Source organism: Genypterus blacodes, unplaced genomic scaffold, assembly GCF_046128005.1.
Source record: "Genypterus blacodes isolate CSIRO-AG114 ecotype Tasmania unplaced genomic scaffold, CSIRO-AGI_Gbla_v1 ptg000029l_1, whole genome shotgun sequence".
Classification (NCBI taxonomy): domain Eukaryota; kingdom Metazoa; phylum Chordata; class Actinopteri; order Ophidiiformes; family Ophidiidae; genus Genypterus; species Genypterus blacodes.
In genome coordinates this window covers 1,902,501-1,922,130 of record NW_027466842.1, presented here as the reverse complement: position 1 = coordinate 1,922,130, position 19,630 = coordinate 1,902,501, and the positions used below count along the sequence as shown (strand labels likewise).

The window sequence follows — 19,630 nt, the reverse complement described above, 5'->3', positions numbered from 1 at the left end:
CAAAGGAATGTGACCAATTAAAATCCATAATTCACACTCGCACACACACATCCTTTCTGTGTGCGGGCGTGCATATTGTTATTATTATCAGTCTGTGTTGTTTATGTGTTTCCTGGCCTGTGGCATGTGTTGCTTCATAGCCTATTTGTCGCTGTATGAGAAATAAATCTCTGTGCAGGTTTGCCTCTCCGTTGCATCTTAACGGTAATACAATGTTATCGTTCTGTCTGAATGAGCACATACTTTGTTTGAACTAACTGCCTTTAACACAATTTCAGTTTCTCTGGTGCAATAAAGGCGTCTGACCACAGCTGTCCTTCATTTTAAGGTGCTTCAGTCGGAGCCTCGGGCTTTCAGTGTTTACTCGCTCATTTGTTTCTGTGTGACACTATTTTTAATGTGCAATGCTGAGGGAATAATATGAACCCTGTAGGCCTCACAGAGCCCAGAGATCCCTGTATGACAGCACAGTGTGTGATTGACAAACAAGCATGTCTCCCTGTTAATAGGTGGAGTTTAAAGACATATCATTGACTCAGTTTGTGTACTGTAGGCATCACCGCCAAACCCACTGAGCTACAAAAGCACAAGTACCGAGGTTCTCAAACTGTGGCACCATTAGTACTGGTGGCACAGTTTGAGAACCCCCTAGTGGTATGGCAGGGGATTGTCAATCAGAACAGTTGATATCTGGACACACTGATTATTTATTCATCATCTCTTTCTCCCTCTCTCTCTCTTTCTCCCTCTCTCTCTTTCTCTCTCAGGATCACTCTGAACGGCATGAAGGTGTCCAGGCCAGACGTCCGGATCGGCCGCTACAGAATGATTAAGCACGAGAGAGACAAACATAACGAGCCCAACCCGCAGAGGTACTGCATCACTGTCCACACTTGTTCTGCTTCACGTTGGGATCAATTGTGCCGCATTCGTCTCACAGCTACACAGATTTCTTTACATCCTCTCATCTTCATTTCAGAGAATTGTAATTATGTGATACTTTCAAAGGGCTCGCTGTCAATATCGCGTCCTTATTATCAATGTAAGCTACTATACAACACGCTGCTGCGAAAGTCAATTGTGCAATCGTCTTCGGCTTTGGTATCTGCTTTTTAATCGTCAGATGTTTCAGGCATTTCGTATCTTAATATGCCTGAACTCTTATTTAAGCAGAGGTGTTAAATGAAATTTGCCTTTTCGCAGCAATTTCCTGTTTCACACTCACATCATGCTCATTCACACCTGGGAGCTGCCTTGCAGAACTGGAGGTTAAATACACAGTATAATTCTATACGCCCTTCATTTCTGGGTCCTTTTTTACTCTTAAATAGTGTGTTTTTGTGGCTTTGGGCGCATGATGTGTGGATGAAGTTTGCCAAAGATTTCATTCATCATTTATTTACATCCAATGATCCCAGAAACAGCATTCTAAATTCATATTTAAAACAGCATGGGACACTGTAAACAGTTTACTCCTTTGTCAATATTTACTCATCTCCTCTGCTAAACTGTGAGAGTATTATGCTGTACAACCATTTTGAGAGTTTCAAGGTTAAAACATCTCATCAACTAATTTCAACCGCAATACAAAAAGAAGACAGATTTGTCCCTCAGGTACCCTTTTAAAAAGTTCCATTAGTATTTATTGATGGGGGATTTCATTTCTAATTTGTTTTGCTTAGAATGTTGCCTCAAGGCGTTTTCACTATTTTCATCACCATAATAAGTCCTGAAAAATAATAATAATGACAATACAGAGTTCTACCAGTATTCAGTAGCTCATATGTCCCACACCTTCAATCTCTAAAAGGTTCAACTCTTTGACTCTTCTTCACACTTGAGGTGAGGTGCATTCAGCATCATGTCTAACCTCACCACTGTTACTATGACTACTGATACTATTACTATTACTAGAATAGACTAGTATTCTTAAAGTTTGAGGAGCTGCAGATTATCCTGCACAATGTCAAAATATTAATAGTTAATTCAAGAAGCTTGGAGAAATGCATGACCACTACGTTATGAATATTATATGTTGAATAAATAACATATATTCCTGCCTGGAATCCCACAGTAATCCCCTTCTTATTAAAACTCCCTTTCTATCTTTCTGTTTTTGAGAAGATTAGAAAATGGAGACTGTACAAAACATATTTAATAAAGCAAAACTTACTTTCCAAATATACAGGCTTTACTTTTGCTCTCCCCGTTTAAATTGCTTTCCAGACAAATGTGTAAGAATACTTCCAGTGTAAATGTGTTATTTAACGGTTTGATGAATGAGACCCAACACACAGAGATGAGCCCTTCTAGACACATTAATCACCAGAAATATACCACCTCACATTAAGCAGCTTAATGTGGATTATCACTGTTTATTCTCTGCTAAGAGCCTCCATTTTCATGCTTGGATAGGCCAGACAACGATGCCTCACAACACAGAAATCGATACCTGCTGTAGCTAGAGCAGAATGAAGATGTAGTGAACTCTGTTGCCTCCTACAATATTCTTTTACTTTGATTATAGGTGACATTATTGTAATATTATTGCAATATTTCAACTGAAATACGCTCCTTCTGTGTTCACAGTGGAGGCGTGGCTCATAAAATTGGGTTGTAAGGTATAAAATGCTGCAACCATCAGTCATATGGAAAGAATAGTGACTGCTGTTTCAGTTCCAGCCAGAAACTGAGGTGTTTGATCACAAATTTAAATACAGCTATAGAAGCAATACCAGGATAAATGTTTTGGGTTTTTTAGTTTTCCCCCCGCAAATGCATGTGAAAAGTACCTATATAAAATTCAGTTTGGAAGGTATGATGTCATACAGTCACATTCACTTCCATTTTCTGCCTCACTGAAACATAACTTGACATGCAGTTTAATGTAGCTGAAAGTTCTTTACATTATAGGTGATTAATAAACAGATCAAGCAGAAGAGATATAGACAATAAACAATAATGTAGTTTCAAACTCAATCTTCTGTTTCGAACTGTTTTGTACTTTGCATTCATACACCTGAGAGCTACATTTTGTTTTCTTTCGTCTCCTCGTTTGATCAACACCACATGACTCACCAGACTCAATCCATCAACGCAGAAAAAGCAAATTAGCACCAAATGGAACCTGTGACATCGAATTTAAAATAATGACAAACTTTCCCACTTTCTTTTACCTCCATCAAACAGCTGCCGAAACACTGGCGTGTCAGACATTCATCTAAAAGAAGTTCATCTTTAAAATTGACAATTTATATTTGAAAATAGCAGCCATATTTTAAGTGTGAAGACTGTCTAAAATAACCAGGCCTGCATAATGTGTCATCCATCACTGTGTGTGCATGTGTGTTTGTGTGTGCGTATGTGTGTGTGTGTGTGCGTGTGTGTGTGTGCATGTGTCTGGTAGAGAGTAAGAGAACCAGCGATCCCTCAGTAATTGCCTGCTGAAATGACACCAACAGAGATGGGAGCCGGCTAGGTCAGACCGGTCTAGTTGCCTTTATCAAAATCAATAAATCAGCCACCAGACTGAAAGAAAGTGTTTGGGTTGGCTGTCTGTCTCTCTCTCTCTCTCTCTCTTTCTCTCTCTCTCTCTCTCTCTCTCTCTCTCTCTCTCTTTCTCTGTGTGTCTCTGCATGATACTTAGCTGTAGTTTTCCTCCCCTCTCTCTCTCTCTCTCTCTCTCTCTCTCTCTCTTTCTCTCTCTCTCTCTCTCTCTCTCTTTCTCCCTCTCTCTCTCTCTCTCTCTCTCTCTCTCTCCGGTTCATGGACCAGACTTCCTCAATAAGACGTGGCACCAACAGGGACGCTGTTTATTTGGAGCCGATACATAATTCATAACCGTTAGCAAGGGGCAGAAAATATGAATAAAACTCTGCAACCGCCTGGACTCTTGTGATTATTATGTCTTTCGGCTGAGAGGAAATTCCAAAAGCAAGAGGAGTTTCATGTGGACAAAGAGGAAGGAGGTGAAGAGAGAGCGTGTGCTTTTAAATACTGGTGCTGGGACTCAACATGCATAAATGTTGTTCCACTGAGCTCCCTCTGCCAGTCAGCATCAAACACGATACGTTTGTTTTGCTTGTTCGGTTCGTCATTATGTAATTCATTCTGCAATTAGATATAATAGATTCTGCACTTAAAATAATAAAAGATACCTAGAATAAATATATTAGATATGTATTAAATATAAAAAATATTCATTGTTTCTTCTACAAATTCAAACTTAGCCAAGGCTCACAGTATTTCTTAACACAAAAGAAAATTCAGCTTTTTCTCTCAGTATTTGGTGTTGCATATGGAAACAAAGCACAGCTGAAGAAAAAAAAACACAGACAACAACTCAGGCTGAACTTCTGAATGTTTTACTTCCAGATCGACTGAAATGCCCCAAACACCTTAATGTTCCGAAAACACATCGATCCACTTCTGTTCTCCATTGCTGCAGGGCTATTGTTCACACTGGGTGAAAACTGGCTCCAGGCACCTGCTTGCTACTACCTTCCAGTATAAAAATGACGGAAAATTACACAAAAAAAACTTTAAAAACTTATTTCACCTCTGGAGTCATACACACAGAGGTCTGTCACTCACTGCACAGATACATTGAGCTTGTGCGTCTTTGTGTTGATCTTTAGATTGACGATTGAGCCTTTAAGGAGAGTTTATCTGAAGTATCTGCCTAGTGATGTCCAGCGTTTACCACCTGAAGCAGTTTCTGGACTGTCTCTGACTGATGAATGCTTACTATCTCTCCTCTCAGCACACACACACACACACACGCCCACATCTACACTTTTACACACACACATGCACACACTCACACAAACACAGGAGTCCATTCTTTCAGTCTTGCCTGGATGCTGGTTAGGCATAGCAATGAGAGATTGGGCCAGCAAACGTAAGACAGAGCCACATTCATCACCGGGCGCAAGTATCAGTTTGCATGCACACACACACATACACACTCACAAATTCTATCTAGCAGACAACTGCTGCTGCACTGCGAATGAATGACTTGCGCGGTAACATTGTTCAATATTCCATTCAAACGTTATCATCCTGAAACAGTTGCAGATACGCCGTGTGTGTGTGCGTGTGTGTGAGTGTCTGCCTTCTATAAAAATAGTATATACCTTCAACATTGTGTTTAGTTGACCTTCTAATCAGGTGTCCCTTTGCATTTTTTCCTGCAGCAGGGTCAAGTAGGACGTTGCCAAGTAAAACGCAGACCAGAACAAAACAATCTGCCGCCATGTTGATACTATATGATGTCTGCAGCGGTTTCCCATGAGGCCTTGGGTGGAAATTAAAATAGGCCTTCTTTGCTTAGCCCACTTAGGACCTGCTCGGGAAATTAGGCTAACGTATAAAAATGTGCAAGGAGGTTCGTCTTTGTCTCACCCGCTGTCTGGTTAAAATACGAGAAAAGAGAATGAAGTGAGAGTCTACAGATACCTGTGTGTGTGTGTGTGTGTGTGTGTGTGTGTGTGATCAATCTATATTGCGTTTATTCTCAGCTGTTTGATAGGTTTATCTAAAGATCTCAGCTTCCCCTCCCAGTTTTCATTTACTCTTTTGTTATCTCGCAGCCTCTCCCTCTATTTCTCTCGCCGCTCCTCCTTTCCATCCTCCCTCCTTCCCTCCTTTTCCCCCCTCTTTTCCTTAAACTAATATCCCCTTCTTTTAAATTGAAGTGCCAAGCCTTGATAAGAGTTGAAACACGTAATTCAATTTATTCCGTATTGCTGTTATTGTGCAAGGGAAAGATGCTTGACAACATTTTTCCACCTTCCATTGGTGCCAATAAAGGTCTTTGTGATTTGATTCGAGAGAAACAGAAGAAAGCCAGGAAGAGGAAGAGAGAGAAAGAGAGAGAAAGACGGAGAGACAGAGAGACAGGGAGACAGAGAGAGAGAGAGAGCTCTTCACTAGTCAGCCCTGACAAGTCTCTGTCGACTCAGTGGTCCGTGTCAGGCTGCTACACCAACTGGAGTTGTACGTCCAAGCATATCATTAAAAAGACATCTTGTGTTGGACTCAGTCACGCTGCTGTCTTCCATGAAGTGTGTGTTGGCATACATCAGCTCTTCCTTTGTCCACACAGAGACAAAGGTAGAGGATACTAAGCGTCTTGCGTACACGCTGTTACACATTTGGCCTGCCGTGGTCTCGTTTTCATTCCTAGTGCAGAGTTGATATCGCGGCGAGAGTGAGAGAGCAGTTTATGGCGACGAGTTAACAGTTTGACACGTTGTGAAGTGCGATTTCTGTTTTTGTTGCTGAAAGTCAAATACAAAGTGGATGCTGATGTAAAAGTCAAAGCCGATGGGAAATTCAAGCAGCCCCCTGACATGCTACTGTCCAGAGTCACAGTGCGATGCCCTAGCACCCCCTGTTGGTCAAGATGTGTAATGGAGGAAAAAAAAAAGGTGTGTAGCCAATTTGAATAAGAGAAAAGCAGAAGATGGTGTCGCTTTCCCTTCTCTGTCTGCAGATCTGTACACATGTATACACACAAACACACACTGAGCTCAATGCTCAATGATTTACTTTGTGGAAATGAATCTAAAATGTGTAACTTTTACTCACGCTGACTCTCTCTCCCCCCCCCCATCTCTCTCCTTCTTTTGTGTCCAGATTCAATAAGATACAGAACACCAAGAACACGATGAAGAAGGACGGCATCAGCTCGCTGACCTACAGAGTGGTGCAGTTCAAGAGGTTCCCCCTGTACACAAATATCTCTGTGGAGATCGGAAAGCCGCCTCCCCGGCCTTTTAAGGGTTAGAGAGAGAGCGAGAAGAGAGAGAGAGAGAGAACAGAAGGAGAGCTCACATGAAGAAATGAAGCAGAACACATATCACAGACGTCTGTGGGGAAATGAGAGGAGAGGTAGAAGGAGCCATAAGCACATTGTAGTCTCTCTCTCTCTCTCCCTCCCTCTCTTTTTCCCTCTATCATCTCCGTCTGTCTCCCTCGCTCTCTCTCTCTCTCTTTTTCTCTTTGATTGAGATTTCGGCTTGCCACTTCTGTAATCAGGACTCAGGTGCTGTTTCCCGCTCACAAATGTTTTCGGCCGGCCGCAGGCTTCAAAAGCTCCAACCGTCGCCAATCAGCGAGTTCCGAGTTTAGGATGTCTGGACCAAAATCAGGGTCTCAAATATCAGTCGCTCCCTAAAGATTGGCATGGTGTTTTGAAACGGCCGTTGACAAAGCTTGTGGGGGGAAAAGAATCCTTGGAAAGCTGGAAGGGAGCTTACATGATGCAGTTTTCTTTTTGACACGCTGGGAACGTTCTGGAATGTTGGATTGCATTTGTGGGATATGGCGAGGTCAAAGGAGCAAAGGGGATCGCTGAGAATACGGATCAGTGACACGGTTTGAGTTAAACAGGCTTCTTTACAGCCCACTGACAAAAGTACTAGATGAGGAATGGATGATAGGAAAACGAAGGTGGGAACGAACCCGGAGGATCAACTAAGGATGACAGGAAAGAAGCCAGTTGCAACATTCACCTTATGTACTGACGTGCCGTGTGGATTTATGTGGAACGGTTTGCATATCAAAGCATCAGTGAAGGTTTATCTCAACTTTGGAACTCACTTCTCGATCAGTCACTCCGGTGTATCAGATAATGAATGTTTATTGTGCCTGCATCTGCCATGGAGGACTTCAAACAGTGCTGGGACACGCTGATAAAAACCTGTTTTGTTATCGTCAACGGCAACAACACCTGAGAACTCTCTTTTGTTCTCTTTTTTTTATATATACAGACTGGAACTTTGGGAACAGACTCCGACAGATTGGAGCGATGGAAACTTAGGCAACAGCTGCAAACATATTATCACATATTGATGAGATGGATGTGAATGGAAGGTTGAGATTTTAACCCTGTGTGGCTCATGTTGGGAGATTTCTTGTTCGCTACAGGGAGATTAAACCTCCATTTCTTGCTAGTGTGTGCATTTCAGAAGCATTTTGTGTGTACAAAATAAAGAAAATGGAACTTGTTTCAGGTACATCACCAATCTGCGGGAGTAGAAATTGCTACTTGAGGATGGGCTGTGTTTACTGTACACATATGGGACAAGAAGGGTTAAACATCAGAGACAAGCTGTCAGGGTGGTTTCTTGGCTCGCAGAATTAAAAGCTGAATACGTGACTCTTCCGCTGGCGTCATAAAGACGAGAGAGAATCTTGGTCGGAGGTCATTGACTATATGAAGCCTACGATGTAACCCGGAAGTCTGATGAAAAGGGGTAAAAGAAAAATTACTCATTAAGACGCGGCAATATTAGTTTCTGTTATCTTTTCATTTCAATCTTGTAAAAGGAGGCCGATCGTATCCAAGAGGAGGAGACGATGGGATTGTGTTGGTGGAACATGGTGGATATTTAAGGCGGTAATGAGCACGATGTCGTTCAGGGAGCTTGACTGACAGGCCTGTTGCTCCTTCAGATCTTATTATCAACTGTCTGCGATCTGCTTTATTAATCTGAAGTGATGGGCTTGATGAATCAAAACATTCAGCAGTGCATGTCTTAAGCAGAACACACACAAACACACACACACACACACACACACACACACACACACATTCAGACAAGAGAGTAAGCTTTGTCCCGATTTGGAACATTTTTAAATCATTTTTTTCTGTACATGTCAAACCAACAAGGTTTTTCTCCACTCAAAGCTTCATTGTGTTGCTTTTCTTTTCTTAGTTTTGGTTTTATTTTAACTCTTTTTTTGTGATGCCTCAATACCAAACTGATGCCTTTAAGTCAACAAGTACAGTAAGGGTCAGGGTTAAAGGTCATTCTCTTTGAATGAAATCGTGTCTTTGTGATGAATTCTGACGTGTTTTGACACTAAAAATATGTTTTTGTCATATTTAAAAAAACAAACAAAAATGCATACACCACAAAACTTATCAGTTTCACTTGTTCAAGTTGTATGTACATTGATATTACTGTTTGGAAGTAGAGCTGGAAGAATAATATTGGGTTATCTTTCTCTTCTGTGGGCCTTCAGGCAAACACGCTGCCATCTGTTCAGTGTTATCATAGCCTGAAGAATGTAGGATGGTATGATTGGTCCTTTCCTCTTATAACCCACCCCAAGGTCACACACACACACACACACTCACGCCATCCTGCCTTTTATTTCATCCCAATAACCCCCCTTTTGTTGCCCGTCCAGGCCATGTCCCTCAGGAGAGCTTCTCCTCTTCAGCCTCTTCTCCTTTATGTCCCTCAATCAGTGCCATTTGTTTCTCATCATTTCCCCCCCCCTCTCTTTCTTATTCTCTTCTTTAGTTCTTGCCTTCATCATTACCTCCGTGCCACCACCTCGCCTCTCCGGCTCTCACACTGCATCTTTTGTCGAGTGCTGCATTCTCCTGATGTGAGTTTTAGTGGCCTCGGAGGGCAGACGTACGCAGGCCCATACAATCCTTTCTTCATTTCCAATTTCGTTTTACTATATAAATGTACTAATATTGCACACATAGCTCTTTTTAAGTGTGGAAATGATGAGACATACATTATTTCTATTGCCCTAGATGGCTGATATGATGAATTTTCCTCTTTTATACACTATCAAACTTGAACTCAATTCATTCTACATTCAGCAAGGCTCCTCCTGCATATTACAAACAGCTCCTTTAGAAGAAAAGATTAGGAGTGACAGATAATGTGGGAAAAACTGATTTTGAGAGAGAGAGACGTGGCCCCGGTGTGTATAAACACTGGTACTGGTTATAGATGCAAAGAGAGAAATATTGTATTTGGATCATTTCACGTTTGTGGGAATAAGAGAACACACGAGGAGTGCTTGATTATCCATAAAATGACTCTGATTTTTGAAGCTGTTCCAGTTATCAAGCACACCTGGTGGTGAAAGGATTTAAATGGTTTTCAGTTTGTTTTTTGGCTGATTCGCTACAATGACAGACGGGACTTTCAGGCCTGCAGGCATTTTTAAAGATTTACTGTATCTCTTGCTATGTTTTTGTACATTGAATGTCGAAAATGTTATATCTTATATAGAATGCATTATGTCATATCAAACATACTTTTTCTATACAATCAATAAATCTGATGGTTCAAGATTGTGCAATGGCACCGCTGTCAGTTTTATTGACTATTGATGGAGAGGAAATTTAGGAGGAATGATTCACGGAGCTAATTCCTGTAATGTGTGCGGCTTTTGGAAACCTCATTTCCTCTCTCCCTGTTGCCATGACAATCCACACAAACCTGGTACTGTTGTTGCTATGTGATCTCAGTGATTCAGCCGAGTAACACTATATCATTTTGCAAAGTGTATCTTCATCCACCATCCACCATGCTATAGGGATGTAATTTGTATATTACAAAAAAATACAGATATTAGCTTTAAAGCAGTGAGGCTGCAGTGTCTCGTTCACTTTCCAACACTTCTACCTTGTTATTGCTTTGAGGGACACACTGGTACTAAACACAGCAGAAAATCTCTACAGGGAAATCAGGGCAGGTTCTTTTAATCCAAACAAAACAACACTGATGGCCAAAAGAGGGAAGTCAGAGATATTTAATTGGCATGAGGTATTTTAATTTGGAATAATTACAAGCTGTTGTTTTCTAATTACATCTAGTGTATATTACCAGCACAACCTCAGTCACACAGCATCTTGACACCACTTTTTTTAAAGGATGTGATCCACATCACTTCCCTTTCATTTCAGTCAATTAAAGACAAACTGAAACTACAATGAACAGCCTGAACATGACTTCTGGGGCAGATCATTTTCAGATCTCTAGTCAGTCTGTTTCTTACACTTATACACTTATAAACTCCCCTCGGGGCACTCCTGTAAGTAAGACTTCTGATCATTTAAAAGAAAATACATAAACCTTACATTTAATCCCAAACCTCGCATTATAACATCTTCACAGAGAATCAATGCAAGGAAACAGTAATAACAGCCTGTCAGTCGTCAGGATTCTGAGCGGTGCTGTGCAGCAGTGGCTTGGGTATCTAAAGTGTCCAAAACAAAGCCATGCCAGCATGAGCTCAAACACTGCAAGTATATAAACACTTCATTTCTGTTGGTCTCATTCAAAGTTCCCTCATGACTGAATTTGTGGATGATGATAAATATGGACTACTGCATACACACCTGGAGTTAAGTGCCAAATGACTCCATGTTACATTTCCTCATACAGGTTGACTGAATGGGAAACTTAAGCTGTACAAGGAAAGGTCACATGAAAAAACAAGCAGTAGTTGAGTAAATTAAAAGCAGAAACTAAATGAAATCATGTTTTCAATTGCGCTCATGTCTACATCTACTGCTTCTGTTACACCACAGTCTCATATTTCAAACAGTATGAAAGTCGTACTGCATTTATATTTATAGAACACTTTCAGAATATTTTTTGCTAATTCTTCAAGCCACTCTCTGGTTTACATTGCATCACAGCTGAGCACATCAATCCGTGACAGGTCAATTACAATTTCTAACCATCTGATAATTACCTCGGCTTTTATGGCATAAATGTTCATCAAAGCAGATGTCTGGAATTAAAAAACAACACTTTTGGGTAACAAATGTGTGTAAATGCCAAACTTGTAGTCTCTCTGAAATAATCGTCTAACAAAACAACTTGATCAGTTGTCATTTTAATGAAACGCGTCTCCTCACTATGAAAGACATTTTGGATTGAGTGTTCATCTTGAATGTGTTTCTGATGTACAGTCACGTCTTTGGTTCTTATTTAGTTCTGTTCCTTTGTTGGGTGGGCTTAGTTTTGCTGGATGGATGCTTGTTCAGGGGTGCAGTTCTTGAGACGGGAACAGCTGGCGAGACGGTTTCCCTCCCAGTAGCCTGCATCCTGGCCGTCGTGACATCGACACTTGGTGCAGGAGTCAACCCAGACGGGCTCTCCGGCGGGAATCACCTGGCTACGAGACGCATTGACGTAGCAGTTAGGACCTGGAGGGTGAAACGGAAGACAGGTTAGTGGAACTGCACCGAAACAAACAACACGACATCACAAAATTGATGATATTTGCTTGCATCTACCTATCTACAGATGCTCCAGAAGTCATATTGAGTAGACATCATGAAGTTCTGCAGAAACACCAGTGTGAACTTACCCTCCCTGCATTCGGGGCAGCACTTCCCTGGCTGATAGACGGGGTTGACACATGGTGGAGGGGCGCAATCTGCAACTAGACAGCGGGCGATGCCATCACTGTCACAAGTGCACTGCTCACACTCTGATGGCTGGGAAGACACACAGGCACACACATAGAAACAGACACACATGCGCACAGACACATCATGAGCACAACAACCCACACAAGTCACCAGCCCACACAAACAGAGGAAATTTGACAAGTGAGTCTCAAATCACAGGGTTTTTACCAGCCTGGAAGTAATTATGATTTAATATTATACACAGCAAATCATACCCATACACTATGAATAAATAATAATGCGAAAATAAGATAAAAATGATCAAAACATACTTGCACAGTCTCTTTGATGGAGTAAATAGGAATCTTGAGACAATAGCATAGCGAGTATGTCCACAAGGGGGCGCCATTTATCTCTTATTGCCTACATATCACCGTTTCTAAATGTGATCCAGATTGTAGAGAGAAATAGTACCTAGCAGATATGCAGGCTTGATTAAGCTTGCACGGTTCACACCCACACTTATAGAGAGAGCACTTATGTAGGGGTGTAATCACGCACGGGAACAGTGAGCAGCACTTAATTCACAACAGGCTACATCTTGTTTTGCGACAAATATAATGAGCACATTATTCACAATCGGGGCACAACTTCGGGAGAGAGTGGAGCAGTTTTTGAATTGTGTGGTAAATAGGCCTCTTTTCACAACAGGTTGGCATACAGTTGGCATGGTTACTGCTACTTTGTTAATTCTTTTCTTACAAAAATGATATTTTCAGACATGTTTCAAATATTATTTCCCAATTACCTGAAATATAACTGCCACTTTCAAACTCGTTTTTTGTTCCCCGCAGTGTAATATAAGGGTAATATTATCCACATGTGCCGTGGCCCTGAGTATTACCTGGAAGTTTTGCTCCAGCTCGTACACCACTCCCCGGTACTCACACCCGATCTTCTCGCACCTGGGGCAGCAGTCGGTTGGATAGTGGCTGACATGGATGCATGCGGCGGGCAGGGTAGTGCACTCGGTCCGGGCACAAGTAGGGCCCTCCGCCGTACACTCACACTGAGTGCAGTGATCAGAGTCCAGGAAGTACCATTCCCCCACGTAGTATAAGCTGCCGTTAGCCTCACAGGTGCCGTCCTGGTGCCCGGCGATCGAGAAACCAAACGCAGCCTGTGCGCAAAGCAACAGTGCCAAAGCCACCGTGCGTATTATGCACTTTCTGGAAACATTTGCCATGATTTAGCGGATTGGCCTCGTCCAAAACAACAAAAAGTGAACAAGTTCAGTGAAGCAGCCACTGTGGTCCTGTTAGGATGTGGTCGATAAGTTTAAAGTTTCTACTTGGTTACATTATTACTACGCGCAAAGTCCTCGATGTTTCCTTTGCAGTGTTTTTGGAGCTTCTGGTGCTGCACCCAGTGCCGACCGGGAGGGGGGCTGTGGGTGGGGGCACAGTCAGAGGGCTCACACTCACACCAACCTCCATCTACCGCTATAACACCAAACATTATCATCAGCCAACTTACGTCATTTCATTCGTTTCATTTGTTTCATTAATTTATCTATGAGTAAAGTCTATGTTGAGATGTTTGTTAACTTTTTTTGTTTCACTTTTCCAGCGTGTTCTTCTGCTCTGATCTTCTTATGATACAGCATAAGCATGAACCGTGAATGAAATTGTGTTTATTTAAATTACAACTCGTCTCCATGCTGAAGTTCCGCACGTCTCGCGATACTTCGTCTTGGTAACGGCATTGTTTATACTGGATACTTCGGGCTACAAGGAAGCTAGCCGGGTGAGCTACTTTACTGTTTACTCTCAAACAAAACAAGTTTACTGCCGATGTCACGCTTTACATGCAGTTACAACATGAAGTCGAAAAAGTCTTGACCAAAGCGAAATCTTTAACGCGTTTTTGTCAACATTGTCAACTAGTTAGCTGTGCTCCTGTCACGTCCCAGTTCAATGTTGTCGACTGTTTCAAAGTCTCTTCAATTTCATAACGTGCTAACAATTTCCTTTTAATTCCAACAGCCCCAATCTTGAAGTGATGATGTTTCAATATTTTTGCCGTTTCTTCTCTATAGGTCTGCCATTCACATGCAGTGTGCAGATGGAAACCAGGCGTGCTCCCCGGGCCAGTCTCTGTGGAGCCTGATGTCTGAACATGTTCCTCGGTCTGAGCTGTCAAAGGTCCGTGCAGCACTGGGAGAAAGCCTGGTGGACCTGTACACAGATGCACACTCGGAGGTAAGATGGTTTCAGGACCAGCCTCTCAAAAATATAGACGAAATTGCATTGCATAAACAATCCTGAACCTGTCTGTAGATGCCTTTAAAATGTCTTCCCTGTTATACCGTTTTTGCATTTTCATTTTTAATGTTAAGTATTCCATTCTATTTGTTATCTTTCATTATACAGTTCCATTATTTAAGATATCCTTTCCTTTTGAGCTTGGCTGACTCCAGATTAAACCTGAAAATACTCCACTAAACGTTCCTGCCCAGGCAATTTTAGCCGTCTGGTGTTCGGCTGTGTGTTAGTGCGGCTGCATAAAACCATTAATAATGGTTCCCAGACTCCCTAATAAAAGTGAAATGTGGGTTAACTGGCACTTTGGCCCAGTGAGGTCCGAGTGGGAGCCAGACAGACATCAATATTTACTCAAGCCCAACAAAACTCTTGGCCCCAAAGCCCCTCGCATGGAAAGCACTCAAGATGTTCTCCCTCAGCTCTGTCAAACAAATGACCTCAGCCAAGATCAGACTTACAGGCCTGATGAGAAATGGCCCTACTAAGGTGCAATTATAGTGGCACACACCCCTCTTGATAGACTGATCCTGGGGTGAAGATTGAGCTACTGTAAGCAATATACCACAAAAAAGTCTTGATCATTTATATGGAATATACCAATACACTCCCATCTGCAAACACACACACAGAGAGAGAGCGAGAGAGAGAGGACCATCCCCCAAGCTTAGTGAGTCTATAACAGGAATAAAAAGGCTCAACCCTACTCTTGATAAAACCATTAGTAACACATATACACTGACTTGCTTGTGTGTGTGTGTGTGTGTGTGTGTGTGTGTGTGTGTGTGTGTGCGCGCATGCAAACATTTGTGTATGCCTCAGGTATGAGCGTGTGTGTGTGTGGGTGTGTGTTTGACTTTCAGCATTGCTTTTTTTGCACTTATAGCCAGCGGTTCAGTGTTAAGCCCCTTAGACGGAAAGAAAGAGTTAGAACTGAGCGCTTTAAGAAATTTCCGGGGAAGAAAAAAAAACAAAGCACAGAGCTCCTCATTCAACTCTCACATGCAGGTTTCCTTCAGTTATTACACAACGGGCGGATCGCTTCATTTTCTTCCCCCTTTTCCTTCTCTTTTTCTCCTCCCAAGGCTGCCTATCATTCAATCTCTCTCCCCTCTCTCCTCTCTCCTCTCTCCTCTGGCCCTCCTCCTTCTCCCTCGCCGACATGTAATGAATTTCATCCCTCAGTGAGCCGCTGAGAAAAGCGATAGTCGATCTGCGAGTACAGTAACTCCTTCATTCCTGCAGTGCTGCCCATCGTCCCCATCAAGGACACCATTGTCTTCAGCGGTTAGATCAGAGCCTGTATTAGGCCTTCATCCCCTCCAACTCCACCCACTGTCTCCACGCTAAATGCCAGTGTCCTAACTTGGTGAAAGTTAATTATTTTTGCACCAAGTAATTAAAAGAAATCCGTGTAATAGTTCCCGGTAGTTTCTGCCACTTACGGGTTTCAAACATGCCTCTTAAAATACTTCCTGGATGAGATCAGAGGCTGAACAAAAACAGGAACATGTCTGACCATTGAGCTACGAGTCCTGTAATATAAACACCTTAACACCCAGAAACAGAGACGGTGTGAGTGAAAACGGCTGTGTGTGTGTGTGTGTGTGTGTGTGTGAGTGTGAGATTTCATACTGAGTAGTTAAGGTAGGTTATGGGACAAGCACACATGCAAAATGAGCGCAGAGAACATGTGTTTAGTGTCCTCCATGTGTGTTTCTTTGAAGTCGCGTCTTCGACTGAGAGCGGAAAGCAAATGAGTGGCAGACAGCAGCTGTGGAGGTGTTAATGGTATCCAGACACACACATTCAAACACATTTTTATCTCTCCCCCCTCCTCCTCTCTTTTAAACCCCTGCTTTAGTTTTTCCCCATTTCATTTCCCTTTGGCTCTTTCCATTCTCCTGGCTTTCCTAATGTTTCATGCGTCGGCTAATTGCAAAAGCTTTCACCTCCTGCATGGATGCTGAGCGTTCGGCGCCTCTGCAGTCGGTGGTGGCGAGTCAGCAGAGAGGAAGTCACGCTTAGCCACTGACCTTTTCTCGTTTTTCACAAATCCCAGATCTACACCCATAATCCCAGGGGAATTACACAGGCTCAAAGGCCGCCTAACTCCACATCACACACAGGCTTGTGATTCGAGCGGCTCGGCCAACGTAAAACTCAGTTGGCAGGATCCATTTTGCGACCCACAGTGTTACTGTTGTTGACTGAACAAGATACTTTCAAAATCAAGCCGTGGTTTGCAAAGGTATGGACCAACAGTTCTACAGTTTCAGTAATAACAAGAAGGCACGCATTGGAGTGTGTGTGTGTGTGTGTGTGTGTGTGTCACCTGAGCTGTGTATTCACCGCTAGTATTCAATCATTTATGTGACCATTGAGTTCATCTTAACTAACTATTGCAGGCGGAGAGGTGGCACAAGATACAGCAGGGCGTGCAGCAGCAACAACAAGGTGGTCGCCACAGAAACCAGGCAGGGACCCCACTCCCGCGTTTGGCCGACCCCCCTGCAATCAAAGAGCTGGTGAGAGCGGAGATCCGGATGTTACTGCGGTGTATCCGAGAGAAGGCCGCCAGCGAGGGGAGGTGGGGAAAGGTCTCACACACACACACACACACACACACACACACACACACACACACACACACACACACACACACACACACACACACACACACACAGAGAGCTGACTACCACTAAATTATTGACACATCCATTGATTCCTCTCTGAAAGGTTCCACCTATTGTCACACTCACTCCCTGCACATTCCGTCCTTGAGCCTTACAAAAATACAGCAGAGCAGAAAATGATTTTTTTCTATTTTCGATTCCAGGTGAGATTTTCAAGCTGCACATTCACATTCAGACAGCTCCCGTGTTGTGAGGAGACAGTGAAGCACTTAATTTATCACTCCGCGCATATAAACTGCCAATTAAAGTCATTAATTAGGATCATAAGGGGACATTTATCTCTTTAAACGCCGGCCATTTCCCTCTTGATCAAGCCTGTGAGTGTGTTTTGTCTTTCTCCTAGGGTTTCCGCCTGTTTAATGATCTAAACCCAAGCGCAACAATTCCCTCTCGGCTTCGCGTTTACTAAAGGACGACTCAGTTCGAAGGTTCAGACCGGCTCTCACGCCCTCCGCCTCATTTTTCCAGTTAACAAAGACTGCAATAAAACGCTCCATTGTTTCCCCCCCCCCCCCTCCAGTCAGTTACAAACGGGATGAAAAAGGAGAAGAGCAGAAGGCTTTCGGCGTTTTGGGATGTTGCGAAATGGCCGGGGGATTTGTCGGGAACAATAGAATTACAGGAGGGAGACACGGCTATGATTTCCACGCCAAATTCCCGACACCGGCCTCAACTTTACACCGCACGGCTATATAGTGCAGAATATATCTCTGGCCGTAAACTGGAAGGCTACACGTCCACTCTGAGGCTGTAAAATGTTTATCCGCAGCATAATGAAAACGTGCAGCCATCAGGGAGACACAAGCTGCTCATGTAGTGGTGCTAAACTCGCCGCGGCCGCCGTCGTCTTAGCGAGGCAAAAATAAAACCTGTTAGCCCGCAACCAGCATGACATCATTATTATACTACGCAACAATTCAACAAAATTATGTAATTTATAACGTGAGCTTGTTTTATGGTACACTTCATTGTTTATTAAGTTATTACAGTTAATCGCCGGAGTCAACAACATTACAATAAGACAAAATGAACTCACTAATCTATGACTGTTTGTCTAGACATGAAGCCAAGCTGCCATCTACTGTAAATTAGACTTAATGAGCATGTATAAAAACGTGTGTGTGTGTGTGCGTGTGTGTGTCTGGTGCGTGTGCGTGTGCGTGTGAGCTCATAATTATCCCAGCAACGAGCCGGCTGCTGGCAGGAATGCTGCCCTCAGCTCGCCCCTCTGGTGCTGCTGTGGCCTTTTGGGGGAAAAGCTCAACTCTGATTGATTGTTCTCTGTTTTTCTCTTTGTTTGTTTTTGTTTTACTGCCTGTCAATTTGTCGACTATTCAAATTTCTTTTCTTTGTGTCGATTTTATGTTGTGTTGTTAAACGATAGCAGCTGGAGACCCTTTGGTCCTAGTTGTCCTCTAGTTGGGGAAAATGTTTACTAGAGAAACTACATGCACATTCTTTTTCCAGAATTGATTCAATTAACGGTTTAAAATGTGAAATGATGTGAAATTGGCAATGGACTCTTTTAAATCTGGACAGCAGTGATGTTAAAGACTGACTCATATCTCTGTGTCCTTGAGCAAGATGTGAACTGTGTTTGCTCACACTCATTTGTCGGTATGTAAATATTTTCCAAAAAGCCACATTCAGTCGGAGAACTCCAGCCTATTGTTGGTGGTGCTTGTTAGGAAACATTCCCAAACCAGAACTGGTGACACGCAAACTCTGCCAGCACAAATCACTTCTTCTCTTTGAAGCTGGCAAGCAGTCTTCTTGTTGACTTTGATGCATATTTGTGTGTGTGCTGTGTGTGCTGTGTGTGCTGTGTGTGCTGTGTGTGCGTGGGTTTTAGGTCTGTGATCGTTCAATAAGGCTAAATCCCAAGTGTGTACCAGCTGAATTGGCTTTGAGAAGCAAACGTTTCCCCCTGTAATGGCACTTCCGCTTAGTATCTCTCCAGAACCCTGTAACTGTCGATTCAGTTCCATTTATTTTTTTGCTTTGTTGGCATGGAAATTGAGAAAATATTGCTAAAGCATGAAGGCGGAGAACAATATCACCCCTCTCTATTTCCTGCTCTCAACCGGAAATTATTATGTGCATGCCCGTGTGTGTGTGTCAGTGTGAGTGTGTGCTTTAACCAAATGAAATTCCTGTGTTTATAGCAAAATGTCTAAAAGTAGTTCATTTGGCAACATAGGCTCCTATTGTGAGAGTTTGTATGTTTGTGTGTGTGGATAAGTGGGTGTGTGCCTTGTAAAAGTCGCTCCTGTGTGGCCCTAACACACACACACACACACACGCACAAACATTGATTCCATTGTCACTGAGTGTTTAGTTGAACAGAGGAGTTCTCCCCACGTAAAGACTATAAAACAAAACAAAACATACAGCCCCAGTTATTCACGGGGAATTTGTTTGTCCAGTGG

General features: G+C 42.7%; 3 protein-coding genes across 3 annotated transcripts in view; 2 read left to right on the top strand and 1 right to left on the bottom strand.

Annotated features, from left to right (window-relative positions):
• The window catches only part of b4galt2 (UDP-Gal:betaGlcNAc beta 1,4- galactosyltransferase, polypeptide 2), an 81,918-nt gene extending 73,599 nt beyond the window's left edge, over positions 1-8,319 (top strand). The window contains exons 6-7 of the mRNA XM_076144754.1: positions 768-872; positions 6,640-8,319. Coding sequence (XP_076000869.1) covers positions 768-872; positions 6,640-6,790 — 256 coding nt within the window. The 3' untranslated portion in view covers positions 6,791-8,319. The remainder of the gene's footprint in view (positions 1-767; positions 873-6,639) is intronic.
• A 2,252-nt stretch (positions 8,320-10,571) lies between these two features.
• Positions 10,572-13,608, bottom strand: LOC142993925 (von Willebrand factor C domain-containing protein 2-like). The gene is made up of 3 exons (XM_076144477.1): positions 13,089-13,608; positions 12,142-12,271; positions 10,572-11,977 (listed from the first exon to the last, which is right to left on the bottom strand). Exons 1-3 carry the CDS (start codon positions 13,428-13,430, stop codon positions 11,787-11,789), a joined length of 663 nt encoding a protein of 220 aa, XP_076000592.1. The 5' UTR covers positions 13,431-13,608; the 3' UTR covers positions 10,572-11,786.
• A 245-nt stretch (positions 13,609-13,853) lies between these two features.
• ccdc24 (coiled-coil domain containing 24) overlaps positions 13,854-19,630 on the top strand; it is a 12,201-nt gene continuing 6,424 nt past the window's right edge. The window contains exons 1-3 of the mRNA XM_076144752.1: positions 13,854-13,990; positions 14,283-14,445; positions 16,914-17,095. Of these exons, the coding sequence (XP_076000867.1) occupies positions 14,296-14,445; positions 16,914-17,095 (332 nt within the window). The 5' untranslated portion in view covers positions 13,854-13,990; positions 14,283-14,295. The remainder of the gene's footprint in view (positions 13,991-14,282; positions 14,446-16,913; positions 17,096-19,630) is intronic.

Bases quoted from the DNA above. Each gene is read 5' to 3' on its own strand.
- LOC142993925 (XM_076144477.1), bottom strand. From the start codon at position 13,430: ATGGCAAATGTTTCCAGAAAGTGCATAATACGCACGGTGGCTTTGGCA. The intron at 12,272-13,088 runs GTAATACTCAGG...GTGTCTTCCCAG, and splicing joins AGCTGGAGCAAAACTTCCAG to CCATCAGAGTGTGAGCAGTG. The intron at 11,978-12,141 runs GTAAGTTCACAC...TTCACCCTCCAG, and splicing joins CTGCCCCGAATGCAGGGAGG to GTCCTAACTGCTACGTCAAT.